Genomic DNA, 18,846 nt, shown 5'->3' on the forward strand with positions numbered 1-18,846 from the left:
TTCAACTCTTCTCGGAAGACTGTCCACAAGGTTTAGGAATGTGTCTACGAGAATGTTTGACCAGAAGCGCATTTGTGAGGTCAGGCACAGATGTTGGACGAGAAGGCCTGGCTCACAGTCTCCACTCCTATTCATCCCAAAGCTGTTCTATCGGGTCGAGGTCAGGACTCAACCGATACAACAGCGCACAAAGCAAGGTCCATAAAGATATGGATGAGCGAATCTGGGGTGGAGGAAATTGACTGGCCTGCACAGAGTCCTGACCTCAACCGATAGAACACCTTTGGGATGAAATAGTGTGGAGACTGTGAGCCAGGCCTTCTCGTCCAACATCAGAGCTTGACCTGACAAATGCGCTTCTAGAAAAATGGTCAAACATTCCCATAGACACACTCCTAAACCTTGTGGAGAGCCTTCCCAGAAGTGTTGAAGCTGTTATAGCTGCAAAGAGTGGACCAACTCAATATTGAACCCTATGGACTAAGACCGGGATGCTATTAAAGTTCATGTGTGTGTATAGGCAGGTGTTCCAATAATTTCGACAATATAGTTTACTGTATGTTGTATATTTTAGATAGGACATATTTTGTGATTTTTTTTTTTACTAAAGGCAAACAGACTGTGCACTTTGCAAGTGCAGTTGCTCCAACTTAGTGAATAATATGAAGCTTCACTTTACAAATAATACCCAATCACATGCAAGGAAAAAAAATTGCATTTGTGCTTGCACATGATTGGATGATGGAAGTCAGCAGAGCTTTTGCTCATTTATTAAGCTCCGGAGCAACTGCACTTCCAGAGTGCACAGTCTATTTGCCTTTAGTAATCAATTTCTTTGAGTCATCATTGTAACATTCACCTGATGTAATTTTTAAAGTGTTATCCCACATTTACAAGCTTGCAGTATCTACATTATTTACTGTATAGCATTATGGATTCTTCCTCTAGAGGCTACCTTTTCTAGAAAACTTCCAATCTTATCCTAACAAAAGCTTACTAAACAACAGCTAAAGTATAATTTAAGCCACATAAACTGTTTTTATTTACAGGAACTGTGTTAATAAAGGTGTAATAAGTTGGTAGGAGAGGTGACATTGCGTGGGGCTTCATTTACTAAAGTGGAGTGAAGTGAACCTCTGTTCACCACAATCATCTAATTATGTGCAGGAAAACAAATAAGCTTCTTCTCCAAATAGCTGGATGTTGAAAGTGAACACAAGGCACTTAAGCTCACTTCACCCGAATGCCCCGTACACACAATCCGAAATTCGGACGACAGATCGTCCGACTTTTTTTCGCTTACTAGTCGCAAGTAGAAATTGAATAGGCTACTAAAGTCACGTAAAATCTCGTACGACAGAAAAAGAAAAATCGGAAGTGATGTCATGTGTTGTGGTGTATTGTATTTTTGGACGACAACTGTACCGACTAAACGAAAATTGTACGATCTAGTATCGTATAAGAAAAATTTTCGTGCTTGTCCGATCGAATAATATCAGATAAACTGTCATGATCGGCTCTCGAAAGCTCTGTACTAACGATCCGTTTAATGTATGATCGTCTTGAAAGTGGTATTTTTTGTCTGATTTTCGGATCGTGTGTATGGGCAATTAGGCAGGCAAATTTCTTTCCTGCAACCCGTGGTTCGCATGATTCCCCCCATCGACACAGACAGTGCTGACAGGGATATCAGCAATTGTCTTCTCCTAAAGGGGAAGTCGTCCCGGCTGGGAGAAGACAGTGATAATTGCAAGAGAATACGGCAGGTTGGTTGTACCCAAGTTGATCAATCAATCAACACATTCAGCACATTCAGCCTGCTCATTAATGGTTCGAATCTCAGCCTGTTCCTGCTGAACCAGCCGAGATTCGAACCGTGTATGGCTGGCCTTAGTAAATGAAGCTTAGAGACCTGCACTAAGAGTGAAAAAAAATCAAATACAAACACTGTGTAACACTACTAAGTCGGAGAAAATGATACTATGCACTGAGCATATTTGGCTACCTTCATGTATATATAATTTTACCTCCATGTATACAGTATATAATTACAGAGCATACATTTTTAAATACTAATAAACTCTGATAACATTATTTATTTTAGGCTGGCTACATCTGTACATCTGCAGTGATCGCATGAAAAAAATCCAACAGGTTGGTTGTTCTGAAGTCGATCTATGGATCGACTTCAGTAACACCAGCCTGTCCATAGATTACTGTAATCTTGGCAGGTCCATGATGAACCAGCCGAGATTCGATCCATCTATGGCGGGCTTAAGGTAATGACCCAGAATAATGGCCCAGGAACATGTACCCAGGCTCTGAACCCTGCAACATTACAGTTAAGTCAGCAATGACAGTTCCCATATCTTTGTCTTCATAGGTTCACTTTGAAGCATATGTAAACCCAACAATTCATATTCCTGATATGTGCCAAGTATCCTGTTCTCTTTGTATTGCTTCCTTTGTGTGAAATCCCTGGTGTTCATGCCAGTCCCCTTGCTTTCCTATTAAAAACTGACCACACAGACGTGAAATCACAATGTGGGAGCTAATCCAACGTTCAGACTTGTGCTAACATGCTCCCCCTGCACAGCCATTCACTGGGAAGACTGATGTACTTCTCCTTCTCCTCCCCTAGCTCATATGAAACTAATAACAGAGGGTATATGACCACAAAAAAAGGGCAAAAATTATTTATAATGTTTTTTATATGTACAGTATACACAAATGTTGTGCTTTTCATTTCTAATTTAAATGTAATGGGTTGTTTTACGATGTGAGGGTTTACATACTTTGAGCCCTGATTCAGATATGGACAGATTTGAATAGCTAAACCTAACAAATTAATAATGGAGACGATGGGGTAAGCAGACACGGATTTCTTAAAGCAGAGGTCTCCAACCCGTGGGCTGCGAGCCCAACACCGGGCTGTGGTGCCTCTGCTGCCGGGCCACGGAGGAGACAAGTAATGTCAGAGGCGCGGTGGCCGAGCAGAGAGATTACATCATCTCTCATTGCCATTCCACCCTTACTTACAGGGCCGCGAAGGCTGCTCTACCCAGAGGTGCAGCCGCGGCCCAGAAGAGAGAGAATGACGTCATCTCTCACTGCCTGCCCTCACTCTCATCTCTCACTCGCATGTGCCTGTGTTTCACCTGTAGTTAGTTTACCCACGCTGAGGAGGGGCTGACAGCGTGGTAACTGCAAGTACTCTGCAATGCTGGGGGAGGGGGGAGCTTGATTTTACATGTAAATTAATTAATGACAAACTGCTATTTTTTGGGTGGCAGCCAGGTAACTGTGGCAATCCCCATTCTGCTAGCAGGCAGTGTGGCAAGTGACATCCCCATCTGGTGGCAAGAGACATCCCCATTTGGTGGCAAGCAGTGTGGCAAGTGACATCCCCATCTGGTGGCAGGCAGTGTGGCAAGTGACATCCCCATCTGGTGGCAGGCAGTGTGGCAAGTGACATCCCCATCTGGTGGCAGGCAGTGTGGCAAGTGACATCCTTATCTGATAGCAGGCAGTGTGGCAAGTGACATTCTCATCTGGTGGCAGGCATCGTGGCAAGTGACATCCTCATCTAGTAGCAGGCAGTGTGGCAAGTGACATTCTCATCTGATTGCAGGCAGTGTGACAAGTGACATCTCCATCTGGTGGCAGGCAGCATGGCAAATCACATCCTAATCTGGTAGCAGGCAGCGTGGCAAGTGACATCCTCATCTGATAGCAGGCAGTGTGACAAGTGACATCTCCATCTGGTGGCAGGCAGTGTGGCAAGTGATATCCTCATCTGGTGGAAGGCAGTATGGCAAGTGACATCCTCATCTAGTAGCAGGCAGTGTGGCAAGTGACATCCTCATCTGATAGCAGGTAGTGTGACAAGTGACATCTCCATCTGGTGGCAGGCAGCGTGGCAAATCACATCCCCATCTGGTAGCAGGCAGCGTGGCAAGTGACATCCCCATCTGGTAGCAGACAGCGTGGCAAGTGACATTCTCATCTGGTAGCAGGCAGTGTGGCAAGTGACATCTCCATCTGGTGGCAGGCAGCGTGGCAAGTGACATCCCCATCTGGTGGCAGGCAGCATGGCAAGTGACATCCCCATCTGGTGGCAGGCAGTGTGGCAAGTGACATCCCCATCTGGTGGCAGGCATAGTGCCAAGTGACATCTCCATCTGGTGGCAGGCATAGTGGCAAGTGATATCCTCATCTAGTGGCAGGTGACGTGGCAAGTGACAAGCGACGGTGGCAAACGACATGCTCAAGGCTCCCACTGATTCTGCATTATGGTGAGTTGAACTATTTAATTTTATATTACAATGTAATGATAGAAATAATGCGCTTAAATCATCATGACACCATAACAACGGCCATTGCCCTGACAAATTGCCAGCAAAAAATCGCTTACCCCCACACGCGTACCCTGCGTCCCCCCACTCCAGGCCCTTTCCCTTCGGCGAGTGTCCCCATGGAAACCCACTTTCCATGGGGGCACCCTTGTGTGCTCGTTCCTGGGCCACCCTGTCTTCGTCTATTGATGCAGAGTGGGTGGCTCGGCCCGGCCCCCCACTCCCTTGTCACAGCCTTTGATTAACAGCAGCGGGATCCAATGGCTATCAATTCACCCAATGGACGACAGTGACGATATCCACTGGTCTTGTGCACATCGCAGAATCGGATGGGGCTCAGGTAAGAAAAAGAGGGGGGGGGGGACTGGGGGGGATTCTGCAGCACAGAAGGATTATTTACCTTAATGTAAATGCATAGAATGCATTAAGGTGAAAAACCTTAAAGGGTTTGTTAACTCATAACACAAACACTGCCAGACTCTCTATTAGAGCCTGGCAGAGCATACTGCATTAGACTTTTAGAAAACCTATTTAAATACCTATTTAGAGCTGTCTTCAGGCCAGTCACATGACATGCAGGAAGGAGGGGGTGAGGGGGGATAGAGGAGAGCAGAGGGGACAGCAGCGTATGACGGAGGGACATAATCAGACCACGGTGGTCAGGGCGGAGCCCTGATTTTCGTGGTCAGCGCAGAGAGGGGATACAGGAAGTTCCAGGTTCAGGGGGGGTTTATAGTTTAGAGGGGGCAGATTACAGAGCACAAGCACTGTGCTGTTTAATCTGCTTTAGGGTACCAGGAAATCTATTTTTTTTGGGGGGGGGGGGGGGTTAGCAAACACTTTAAAGTGTTTGTAAAGGCAGAAGGTTTTTTTATCTTAATGCATTCTATGCATTAGCATAAAAAGATTTCTGTGTTCAGCAGCCCCTCTAATACTTACCTGAGCCCCATCTAGATCCAGCGATGTTGTAGGAGTGTCTCGGCTGCCCGGTACTCCCCTTCTCATTGGCTGAGACAGCAGCGTGGCGCCATTGGCTCCCTCTGCTGTCAATCAAAGTCAGTCAGCCAATGAGGAGAGAAAGGGGGTGGGGCCGGGCAGCGGCTCCGTGTCTGAATGGACACACAGAACTGTGGCTCGGCTCGGGTGCCCCCATAGCAAGCTGCTTGCTGTGGGAGCACTCAACAGGAGGGAGGGGCCAGGAGCAAAGAAGAGGGACCCAAGAAGAGGAGTTGGGGATGGCTTTGTGCAAATCCACTGCAACAGAGCAGGTAAGTATAACATGTTTGGTTTTTTTTTTTAACAAAAAATCACTTTAAGATTTAGAGCCACTTTATATAGAATGTATGTTTTATATTTTTGATTGATAAGAATTTAGTATTGCATTCTGAATACTATCACAATCTGATTAGAAGGTTTAAGTCTGGTTAACTCACATTATTCATTATTCATTTTATGCTATTCTTAAAGGAACAGCGCACCATTTATTGACTTCCATACTTTGTGGAGTTGCACTTAGTTTTCCAGAGTTTAGTGAATGTAATGAAGCTTTGCTGATTTCCATGAGTCAATCATGTGCAAGCAAAAATGTTTTTTTTATTTTCCTTGCACCTGATTGGACTAAGCTCTGGGGGAAAAGAGTGCAATTGCACTTGCAAAGTGCACAGTCTATTTGCCTTTAGTGAATCAACCCAAATAGGTTTTTCGTAAAAGTTTTCGGTTGGCCATACATGTAACTTTCCAGGTATTTCAACCAAGCTGGAATCGAAATTCGAAGCGATCATATATGGAGATGGGATCAAAATTGCCCTAACCAAACCCGATGGAAAAATCCAATTGATTTCCGCAAAACTGTTGATTTTTTTCCTGGTTTTGATTAATTTTTCTATAACCTGAACTAACTGAATTGAATTTATATTTTAGTTTAATTGGTTGAAATCGGGTGACTGATCTGATGTGTGGACTGTAGGCTGTTTGTTTTTTGAGCAACCACTATTGATCATGTATTTGAGTTTTGATCAAACAAAAGTGATTGAAGCTGCCATATGTTTGGCGAGATTTTGAGTCTGCCAGGATCCATTGGAAACTGGGTAAACTTTGGATGTACATACCCTTGAAACATTATGGAAATGGGCAGCTTCCACCTATGCTCTCATTATGAGTTCATCATTTTAGAGCACCTCACATTATCATATCATGGGTGGGAATTTACATAAATACCTGTATTTTATTGATGACTCCCAGGGAGTCATACCAGGTCTGCACAGCCCAGGGGAACTGGCGTGTAACAGTCATCCTCAGCACTATGGTGAATGAAATGGTGGTAAAGATTTTTCGGAGGGTAATCCCAGCTTGAAGCAGATGCGGAAGGATAGAAAGGAAGACCACAAAGAAGCCTGAGAAGAAGAAAGCTGAACTGTTGAAGTATCGCACATAGGCTGCTTTCCGGGTAAGCTTCAGTTCAGTCCTATGTGAAAACAAGGACAGCAGTTAGTCCTGAATTGCATCATCATATGTCACATCATCACATTAGTTACATACATTGTTTTATTATAATCTATCAAATTCACTGTCATTATATGTCATTATTCATAACTAGTAGGCTGCATATTTTTCATGTCTGACATTTCTAAAGTGTTAATCATGCTCATTTTACACAACAGCTATACATCTTACAGTATGTGTAAATTTCACTTGTCTGAGTCAATAGACAAGCTGTATCATTCTGCTCATATGTTATCTTAAAGGAGACCTTTCCTGAGAGAAACATAAGAGGCTACTATCACTGACTTCTTCTTCTGTATATGCCAGCTGCATTACTCTCAGGCCAACACTCTGTCTTTAATAATCTGAGATACTAAGTCAGAACGGGCACGCAGATACTTGTTCCAGGTCACTGACTCAAGTATTAAAGCCAGAGGATATGCATAACAGCCAAACCAAGGAAAGGTTTATTTGGACTTTTACTTGCACCATACATTTCCAGCATGCTACTACAATGCATACTACAGGCTTCAGTTGTTACCTTCTAAGCCAGGGGTCTCTGAACTGCGGCCCGGGGGCCAGATGCGGCCCTTTGCCTGTCCTTATCCGGCCCTTGTGGCACTAATTCTCCCACTGATACGAGACCCTATTCTGCCATCTAACACCAACAATGGAGCATCATTTCACTGACACTAATAATAGGGCACTATTCCTCCTTATGATATCAACAATGGGGCACTAATTCCCCTAACCTAATACCAAATGTGGTGATGTTTACTTCTACTGATGCGAGAGAAATTTCCACTCCTGCTGGCCACAATCTGGCCCTCCTGAAGTCTGAAGGACAGTAAACCGGCCCTTTGTTTAGAAAGTTTGGAGACCCCTGTTCTAAGCCATGCAGATATGTCTAATCGTACCATTGTTTTAGCAAAGTAAAATAATAATTAATTTTACTGATTGGTGACAGCAATTTTACATCATGTTGGAAGATCTCTGAGACTGACACGTTAAACCAGTCTAATTCCCTTATTATGTTTTGTTATTTGATTTTTATAAAAAATTTTCACATTATTATTAAAAACTACAAAGAATATTGCTGAGCTCAGTGGAATATAAAATGTTTCTGCCAACATCCCTAAACTAGAAAAGACCAATGTACTCTGTGTGCAGCAAAGCGCCCCTTTTTTTTGCTTCCAAAGTCCCAGAGGGGTGCTTTGCTGCACACACAGTGCATTGGTCTTTTCTTAATAAAAAGGAAGTAATGTAAAGTTAACACTCCATCAAGTACAGCATCCACAATATAAATGTATAGCCATGGCAAACTGTAACCCTAAGACAAAGAACAGGGTTATGGCTTATAGTGGGGGAGATTTACTAAAACTGGTGCTCATAGACCCTCATTGGGTATTGTACACAGCTGCACCAGATTCTGTGTGCACCAGTTTTAGTTAATCACCCAATGTGTCAATTGTTACTATGTCCTATGAGTACCAAAGCTCCCAACTGTCCCTGATTTCGTGGGACTGTCCCTAATTTAGAGCTATGTCTCTCTGTCCCTTTTTCCTCCTCATGTGTCCCTCATTTTGGTCTGATCTATATAGTTGTATATGAAATGCACTTTTTATCTTTCAAAAAGTGTTTTCCTAGTACCTTTCATCCAATTTCTACATTGTTGCATTTGTAAATTTTAAAGGCCAGTATAAAGGAATAGTAGTGGTAGAAAAAAACCCTTGTGGATTTAATTAACCTTTTTTTGGTTAATTCTCCTTTAAGGGGGTGTGTCTTATGCCTACATACATTTGCTAGTAGGTGTTCCTCATTCCCATTTCAAAATGCTGGGAGGTATGGAGTATTACTAATCCTATAAATGTTTTTTTTTTACCTTAATGCATTGATTGCATTAAGGTAAAAAAAAATTTCAGTGTCCCTGTTCCCCCCTTCCCCTGTGTAAAGGGGAAGAGAGGGGAGAAGAGATCAGTGCTGTGCACGACTGCATCTTTTCTCCCCTTACTTCCTCTTTACACTGCATTCCAGCAGCAGCTGCTGTCAATCAGAGGAAGTGGGGGCAGGTCTAAGTCCTGCTGTGTAAGTCTATGGAGCGCGGCTCCGTAGACACAAAGCTCAAGAGCACGGGGACTACCTCTCCCCATAGCCAGCGGCTGGCTATGGTAGTCCCGCAGAAGAAGAAGAGGAGCCAAGATCGCCGCCATTACCCCAGAAGAGAAGGATTGGGGCTACTCTGTGCAATACCGCTGCACAGAGCAGGTAAGTATAACATGTTTGTTATTTTAATAGAATTTTTTTTTTTTTTTTAGTTTAGTAACACTTTAACAAAACCATTGAAGAAACTGCAGAATGACAACTACCCATATACATTATTATGTAAAGGAAAATGTAGGGTGCCCACGGACATTGGATATTGGGTATGGCAGCTTGATCTAAAGACAAACATTTGAGTTCGCAAGCAGGAGCCAAATAAACTATGAGGCTTGGTTCACAGTGCGATGCGGGAAAACCTGTGAATCCACTGCGGTTGCACTGCCTTATGCGAACCACTGGGAGTGTCAATACAAAGTTAATGACACCCCCAGATTGGTCTGTATATCGCAGTGTGAACCCAGCCTCAGACTATCTAAGCATTTATGTCTATTCACTTGAGGAACTTTTGCAAATACCCCTTGCATCAGCATTATCTCAAGGATAACTACAGCTATCAGATAAACAAAGAAACTCAAACCAAACAATTGAATATTCTTCTAAGAACAATAATAGATGGGCGTTTACTAGAAACTACTGCCATAACATGGCAGTAACCATAATAGTAAGCACAACAAGGTCTGGATTATTTCATAAATCCACATAATATAACTGGATACTAATATTTATAGGTAACGTTGATCCAGGGAACATCTGATTGCCTCTTGGGAGATCAGGAAGGATATTTTTCCCCCTGCTGGAGCAAACTAAATCATGCTTTATTGTTTTTTTATGCTTTTCTCTGGATCAGCTGTGGGCATTGGATAGTGTATATAGAGGTTTTCTATCTGTGCGTGTTGTTTTTTCTCTTGGTTGAACTGAATGGACTTGTGTCTTTTTTTTTCAACCAGATTAACTATGTAGCAATGTAACTATGTAACATTCGTCACCAAGATCAGGAAACAGTCATCTTATGTCTATCGGTAGCGTAACACAACTGCGTTTGTATATGGTATAAAAGTATAGTCACAATGTTAAGCCCAGTTGTACCGTAAATCATGCATGCATTTCTGTTATTTGCTGTCCCATGTCTATTGCTTCTAACTCATTTATGTCTTATAGACAACATTGTTCCTCTTTTCCTTGTTATTTACAGTCATTGTATTCATTGTTATTGCTTATCTTTTACTGCATTGTATGTCCCAAGGTCCTTATAGGTAACGTTTGCACATTACAAAAACTATTCATAAAACAGTGTGTCACACTTATACTGTTCTTGACTTTTTCAAACATTAAATGCAAAAAATTTTACACAAGGATCTAGTTGTGAACCATAACCCAGCAGATTCAGCAAATGGCACCTACAGTATGGATACAAAACATCTTTAAAATGCACAGATGTTGTATGTATAGGTAAAATTTATATGTAAACAGGTAATGCATGCATCCACTATAGTTAAACAGCTTCTCCTCCCAGCTAATCTGGTCTTATGATCTGTCTCCTGTCCTGATTGTTTATTGATTTGCTATTGTCACAAGTGGGTGAAGCCAATTAGAGCCTTAGGTTCTAATCATGTGCTTGAAAAAAAAAAACCTCATAGAATCTTATGAGTCCAGCGCCCAGCATAGAGATTAGTAGGCGATGAATGGAGATGCACCCCTTATGGACTGGCCGCTGCTGCTAGCCACTGACACTAGTAGAATGACTCTGCCTCTTCATAATGCCACTGAAATGTTACATTTACATGTGTACATTGGGAAAAACATACACTAATCAGCCATAACATTATGATCACTGAAAAGTAAAGTGAATAACATAGATAATTTTGTCACATTGACATCTGAAAGTGGGTGGGATATATTAAGCAAGTGAAGTGCACTCCTGTGACCCGTTTTCAGCCAACAGCAGGCAAAATCCCTCTGTCAGTAGTGCAGGCTGAGGAAAGATCAGATGCCTGGACCGACAGCTTGCTCAGCCTCTCAGCTGCACTGCTGGGAGACTGAGCCAGCCCTCCCCTCCCCAGCCCAGAGCTCCAGGGAGCGCTGGAGGAGCAGAGCAGAGAGATGTGACAGTCACCACTCTCTGCTCTGAGCAGAGGGGAGAACTGAGCGATCAGCGGTCTTTAATCACTCAGTTATCAGTGCAGAGGTGGCGAGGGACAGATCCAATGCTGCGTCCACCTAGGTAAGTATCCTTTTTTTTTTTTGGAAACCCCATACCATACCCCATAAATAGGTTGGCAATATATAATAATATATAGTTGGTGCCAGATACCACAGCATTCTTAATAAAGTCCATACCTCGACAGGTTATGGTGGGTGGTCATGTTTTGGCTGATTGGTGTATGTGGTTATTACATATTTAGGCTTCACCAGCCTTATTGACACTGTTATGTTCTGGGTCAGAGGAAGGAACCACAGTGCATGGAGGGTATGCAGGCATCTGACATCCCTGGAAGTGTTGAATGTAAAAGGCATTGGGTGCAGCATGGAAGGCAGAGGTGTTCGGAGCAGTATTCACAGTCTTTTTCAGGGAGCAATTGTTTACAATTTTCAGGGGAAGCTGCTGAGTGCTTTTGAGGAAAACACTGCAATCAAAACTCAAATTCCCTGCCCCTCAATAAACACTTTACTTTCCTTTAAAGTTTCATTTTAAATAGAGTAAGGGAGGGTCAATGTTTTGTTTGCCAATAGTGTCCCTTTGGGGAGATTTCGCTTCACTTCCTGTCCCATAGCCAAAACAGGAAATTGGAGGAAATCCTTCCACAGTGAGGAAATCCATAGTTGTCACCAGGGCCACCAGAACTAGTGTCATCATTTTAAAGATTTCCTCCTATTCCTTTTCTGGTGACAATCCAAAATGTAGGATTTTCTTTAATTTTCACTCTTGGTGATCATGGTAAATAGGACAAACAGAGAGAGTGAACCCCTAATGGGGACACAGACAGCAATAAAAACTGTCAGGTGTTCTAATTCCTCTCCAGCCTATCAGAAACAAAAAAAGTTATCGTTTAGTTAACTTTATGTCTATGGCTATATTATGTTTGCCATGAACATAAGATGAACATTCCCAGCTACAGAGGTACTGGGTAAAGATGGTCTCCTTTAGATTAGAGTAGACATCCCTGGAAAATTGTGCATTGAGAAAGTTGATCAGCCATATAGAATATTTTTTGGAAGCGTACAATCTCTGAAAAGACCCTAAAATGAATAGAAGGTTACCTAGAGCTGAGCCAGAGCTCAAGTGTCTGTACATATATTGTTTAAAAAAAAAAACTGTTCTTGCATACACAACTACCATTTAATGTACATACCCAACCACAAGAAACCGCAGTCAATGATCTGCCCATCTTTACAAAATCTCCCTCTCTTCCCAGATTTGGACAGTGGATGATTGCAGTACATATGTGGTAAAGTTTTGCTTCTGATTTCTCACACTTAGAAGAGTTATTCGTTGTTACATATACAAATCTCACATGTCTTAATCTTCCCAAATGAGCAATGTTCTAATTTATCACATCATTATTTTTTTACTATAGCCCATGTTTGGCATCTGATCTACCAATCAAACCTGCGATAGCAGACAAAGACAACCAAAGAAACAAATAACTCTGAATGCTAACGTTTTCATTTTTTTAACTTGGGAAGCACGCCTGATTAAAGAGATATGAAGACATCCATGCACTTGTCTGAGTATAGAAAAAAAATTTTTTTTGGTATACATACAACTGGCTTAAATGTTTTATGATTTCTAATCATTACTCATAAAAAGGTTGTGTTCTTTCCATAAAAAATGTTAGTGGTCAGGCAGGGACTACCAAAACTACTGGCAAACATTACACTAACAAAGTCTTCACAGAGTAAGCTGTGAACTATTAAAATAATATGCAAAAAAATGCACCATTTGCTCATGTTTTGAGCATTTATGAAGGTACACTATACTGTATGTATATCAGGGCTTTTTTTCTCGGAGAATAGATGCAGGAACTCCCCACGTCTGAGTCACCCCTTGTCTCTGCCCCTACCCACCTCTGACCACCATCCCTTGATTCCACCCCCTACCCACCCACCAGTACTGCCCCTTTTGGAGAATACAGAACCATGTATCATTTTGTGGTGCTAAATCATTTGTATGGAACATGTTAATGATAAAAAGAAAAGCAGCAAAATAGATCCCCTGCAGCCAGCAACAATAGACAATAGAATCCCAGCAATAGATCCCCACTCAACAATAGACCCCCCCAGCAACAATGGACTCCACCCCAACAACAATAGATTATCTGCAGCAACAGTGAACCACCCACAACAAAATATCACACCCAGTAACAAAATATCCACCCAAGCAACATTAGACGCCCCCCCCCCCAGCAGCAACAACAGATCTCCCAGTAGCCAGCATCAATGGATCCTCCAGCAGACAGTAAAAATAGACCTCTCCCTCAACAGTAGATCCCTTCCAGCAACATAAGACCCCCCCCCCAGCAACAATAGATTCCCCATCAGCAACAAAAGGACCCTCACACAAAATCAGATCCCCACCAGTAAAAATAGATCCCCCAGCAGCCAATATAAATAGACCCTCCAGCACACCCCACACCCCATGCTATTACATACATTTAGTGCTGGAGGTGCCGGAACTGCGTTCCCCCCGCGTTCCCGCTGAAAAAAAAGCCCTGATGTATATAAAATGTATATAATATAATCAAGCTTACTGTCTAAAGCCTTCAATTATTTTCTCCATAGCCTCTTCCCAGCAATAGGCTTTTACTGATTGTATGTTGTCAATAACTTCAGACGTCATCACAAGCCTCTCATTGATCTTGCCTGCCCTCTGGTCTCTGCAGGAAATAAAAATACGTAATTGTATAACAGATATTTAGAAAAACAAACTAAGACAGAGCAACACACATTAACGGCCTTAAGTCCATACCTCCGAATGGTCCTGGATTTCCTTGGGACCGTCCTGGGATTTGATGTGAGTCACGGAGTCCTGGCAAATCAAGCCTGAGTCCCCGAGCGGGCTTCAGGGACTTGCCCAGCGGGGACTGCCCACGCTAGTATACAGAGAGGAGGAGGCGGGAGGAGAAATAGCTGGTTGTTAAGGAGTGGGCCTGGGAAGCCGGCCGCCACATCCTTAACAACAGATGAGTCATCAGCTGTCAGAGATTCCCTGCTAACAGCTGAATGTAAAAACATTGCCGGCAATAATACAACTGTGAATTATTGACCATTTTTTTTTTTTTTTTAGATCATTGAGACACTTTGCTAACCCCAAAATAATACTCACAGTTTGGGTATAATATTTTGCCTCTGTCTGTTTTCGTACTGAAGAATAACTTAAAAAATGTGATGCTGGCTGTTTCCATCTTGCTTGTGGGCATGTGAAGCCCACAAGCATTGATTTCCTAGATGCGGTGAATGCTGTTCATTCACAGCTTGTTCACACACATGATCATTGTTTCCGCACTGAATCTTGGGAAGCCTGACACTAAGCTCCCAGGAGACAGTGTGGCGCCGTGGAAAGGCAATAAACACGCCTACTCCCATGGGAGGAGAGACAGGAAGTGCCACGATAAAGTACAATATCAAGGTAATTACAGCGATAAAAAACATTTTCGTGCGGCATTTGAACATCTATGCAATTAACTGAAGGGGGTAAGATTAAGTTAAAAATTTGAGTGGAACCCCGCTTTAAGTTTCCCTCATTCTGAAGTTCAAAAGTTGGGAGGTATGCTTATGTCATTTAGAAGAAGCTACTGTTTTTATTTTATTTATTTTTTTCAGTATACTGGACTTGTGAAAGTAAGCAGTTTAATGTTCATAATCTGTGTGTATTGCTTGTATACATTCTGCATTTCTGCACATTATTGGTTTGAAGAAATGCCATTGATGGTAATAATCATTTAGAGCACACGGCATCTGCTACTGGTCACATTACAATAGTAACATCATATAATTGCCTAAAATGACGAAAAGCCACCATAACCACATCACAAGCTTGCTTTTCATTCACTTCTAATAATTTTGATACTGATTTTTTAATGACTCTTCTGAAAAATCACCACACATCTGGTGAGACAGACTGAAAATAATGCTCTCTTTGGGGTTGGTTTAGTAAAGGTAAATAGGCTGTTCACTTTGCAAAGGAATTTTCCATTAGGCTGTTCGCTTTGCAAAGAATACCCAAGGAAAATAAACATATATTTTTTTTGATGATGAAAAGTCAGCAGAGCTTCACCACATTCACTGAGCTAAGGGAAAATTCCCTTGCAAAGTGAACAGCCTATTTGCCTTTAGTAAATCACCCCACATGTGAGATCTTTTCTCAGCAGACAGAAATACAAAATTCAAAATGAAAATACAATGAAATACAGAGATCAGTTAAAGTGAGGATCTACATATAAAAATTACAGTAAATGATATTTAATACTACTTTAAAGGTAAACATTACATGATAACAAAAAATTGTGCCAAAAGCTTATAGTAGTTTCCCTTTGTTGTAAAGTTTTGACTTGGAGGATATAAATGATTTTTAAAAAGATCAATGGTCTTCCAATATATTTTTTAGCCGTATAAGTAACGGGCCTAGCAAATATCTGAACATATTAGAAGAAAACATGTCACCTCAAAATGTAGCTGGTATTAGCGTTGTGTTTTATACATTTTGTGCACATCAAGGGAGCACACAATTTTTCCACAATTCGCTTCTCGTGCAATTTGTCTCCATACCAATTTACACAAAAATGTAATACTGTGAGACGATTTTACATTCAATCCATTAAAAAAACAACAGCTAACATTTAATAGTCAGAAGCACAATATTATGAGCTGTCCATAGTGCTGATCCTGTGATTTTACTGGATCGGTACTTAGAGGGTTAATTTTTTCACAATGTTTTACTTTAAAAATGAGCAAGCTTACATTCAATTCAGCATAGGGGGTAAGGGCCATTTTACAGTCTACCTTCCCCCAAAGTCCATTTATCTGATGATACAGGGAATATAGGGTAGGTAGACCTAGTATACAAGTGAGGGGGCTAGCATGCAGAGTTTATATGCAACCTACCAACCCTTGGATGGGAAGCATTGGGTATAGGTGACTTGGGAGGGATGTTCCTCTCAAGTATCACTCCAATGCTAAATAACATTTGGATTGCTATCAGCAAGATGAGGGGCCACATTCTTCCTGCACCCTTGCTAAAGGAAAGCCAAAGCTTATGTTGGTGTCGCAGGTTGATATTTTTGGGGGACAAGACACAAATTTTTTTTGCAAACACAGACAAAAACTGAAGTTCAGCAATCTTCCTCTAAGATAGCTTGAGCTAACTGCACCATGTCATACTAGCTATTCTATTCTAAATCTACTTTAGTTTTTTTACATAGCAAAATATGTTTTTTGACCTAAAAATGTAATTAAAGTGTAACTCCACTTTTTGTTGAGAAATAACATTCCCCTCTGGGTGATCTATGTACATTGCAGGGATTTTAACAACCGTTTAACTGCCTCTACCTTTTGTTATTCTGAAGAAATCACTGTTTGTTCTTCTGTGACCCTGTGCTCAGTGAGTCTAGTGGGGGGGGGGTCATAATTCTTAATCAGCTGCTGCAGAATTAGGGCTCTAATAAGAAAACTGCAGGGTCAGCATCCCTTTCTAAGCCCTTGTTCACACTGAACACGGGTTTGAAATTGTGCGACTTCATCTGAACTTGCACAATTTCAAAGCCGCATTTCAGTCCGACTTCAGGGGCGACTTGAAAGACATCTGTGCAGGTTCATGCACAGATGTCTATTTCAGTCGCCCCAAAAGTCACCAAAAGTAGTGCAGGAACTACTTTTGAAAATCGGTACGGCGCAGCAAAGTTGGCGTAGCACTGATTGGGACGCTGCAATTGCCGTCATAAGCTGCGATTTGACCTGTCAATGTGCCGATGTGAATGGGGGCTAAATCTGACTTGTATCTAGGGCAGACTTCTGGGAAAACTAGTAAGCCTATCACACAAGCAGGAAATTATGTATCTGGGGTGCGTTCTGTACACATTCTGTGTACAGAACACCTCCAAGTACCCATATTGCATTGCAGTTTACAGAAAATCATAGAGCTGCAGATTGAAAAGGAAAAGTAATTTTTAGCAACATTCAATTACAATATGACTTGTGTCGCAATTGTATACTCTATATTATTTTTTTTTATTTGCTATTTTTTTTTCCCCATGAAAGTGGAGTTACCCTTTAAAGAAACATTTCCAGGTATTAATACATTGGTAACTCTTACCTCCTATGGATCAAATTTTATTATCATATATGATAATTTCACTCAATAAGCTTCTTTCATTTAAAAGCATACCGTGGTCAACGAGGCCCTATGTAGCATGAAAGTGGAAAAAAAGAGCACAGAGAGATGTACATATTTTCCTATGAGCTTGGCCCTTTTAAGAACAGCTTCACACAGTGCTGTAATATTACTAAAGAAGAGTGAATATTGTACCTGTACTTCATCATCCTTCGACCTAGCCATGCTTGAAACAACGCAATCACGACAAGAAAACCCAAACCACAAAATACAGAAGCCTGCAGTAAGTCCCAGATTAGTCCAACAAGAAGTATTACTTGAAGTGGAGCAATCCATACAAAATGTGCCAGGGCCAGCCCCTACAAAGAAAAACAGCATAACTGTAACATAAACTCATAAAACATATATGAACTGCAATACGCATATCAATATTATTTAGATATTAATTGTAATTGAAGATTGAAGGTCAGTGCTAAAAAAACAACAGGGCAATTATAGGTGGGGTTTCATGAGTAGTTTGCCCACATTATTTAATAAAATATTACCCAGGGCAGATACTTGAAAATGCTTATTTTGCAATAAATGACCTTATGTTACTGTGACTCGGTATTCATTGCACTAAACTCCTATTGGTACATGCATGAGTTTGCGTACAATTTTTTTCACTTCATACTGTGAAAACAGTATCAACATAAGATCTATATTTCACAACAAACTGAAATGTGGCTGCTAATTGTACTAAGACTACAGTAACGTCTATCTAAATTCCACATCCTATGTGCAGTTTGGTTTACAGCTGACGAGGAACAGGTGGCTCTTAAAGCGGCCATACATGAGGCAATTATGTTGTTTGGCATAATTGAGCGATCAGAGATATTGATGAGTTTCCTTTCACCCCACATCATGTACATCCACTCTTCAGTGTCTATTGAGGGCCTTCCCATTTCTGCCTTTGATGTAGTATTCAGGAGTTCGAGGCCTCTAGTCATCTCATCTGCTACAATCAGCAGAGATAAACAGGATTTTTTGACAAAAAAAAAGATCATAACCTTTGAAACTGGTAGTGAAAGGGAGTCCTGTGGGAGATTTTTGAATGATACTGATAAAAATGTGGTGTTGTGGGACAATATTTGATCCCTGTACAGAGACCCTTACATAATAAAACTGATACCATGGGGTTGATTTAGCAAAGGAAACATCCTGTTCACTTGTCAAGGGAATTTTTACTTTGCAAGCAAATTTTCCCTTAGCTTAGTGGATTAGGGAAAGCTCAGCTGACTTCCATGATTAAATTATGTGCAAGCAAAAATATATATATTTTTAAATTTTCCTTGCATTTGATTGGGTATTCTTTGCAAAGTGAGTTTTCACCACATTCACTAAGCGAACAGACTATTTGCCTTTAGTCAATCAACCCCTATGCACTTTGTGGGGTTTATTTACTAAAGCTGGAGAGTGCAAAATAAGACTCACTTCAGCTTCTAACCTCAGCTTGTTCAATTAAAGGATTGTTTTTTAAACAAC

The 18,846-nt window shown here is 41.4% G+C and overlaps 1 protein-coding gene across 1 annotated transcript in view; it reads right to left on the reverse strand.

Moving 5' to 3' along the window:
* The window catches only part of CFTR (CF transmembrane conductance regulator), a 239,940-nt gene that overhangs the window by 160,844 nt on the left and 60,250 nt on the right, over positions 1 to 18,846 (reverse strand). The window contains exons 6-8 of the mRNA XM_073619828.1: positions 17,518 to 17,681; positions 13,745 to 13,870; positions 6,573 to 6,819 (exon numbers count right to left, since the gene is read on the reverse strand). Coding sequence (XP_073475929.1) covers positions 6,573 to 6,819; positions 13,745 to 13,870; positions 17,518 to 17,681 — 537 coding nt within the window. The remainder of the gene's footprint in view (positions 1 to 6,572; positions 6,820 to 13,744; positions 13,871 to 17,517; positions 17,682 to 18,846) is intronic.

The sequence above is a fragment of the Aquarana catesbeiana genome, linkage group LG03, assembly GCF_042186555.1.
Source record: "Aquarana catesbeiana isolate 2022-GZ linkage group LG03, ASM4218655v1, whole genome shotgun sequence".
In the NCBI taxonomy this organism is placed as follows: Eukaryota; Metazoa; Chordata; class Amphibia; order Anura; family Ranidae; genus Aquarana; species Aquarana catesbeiana.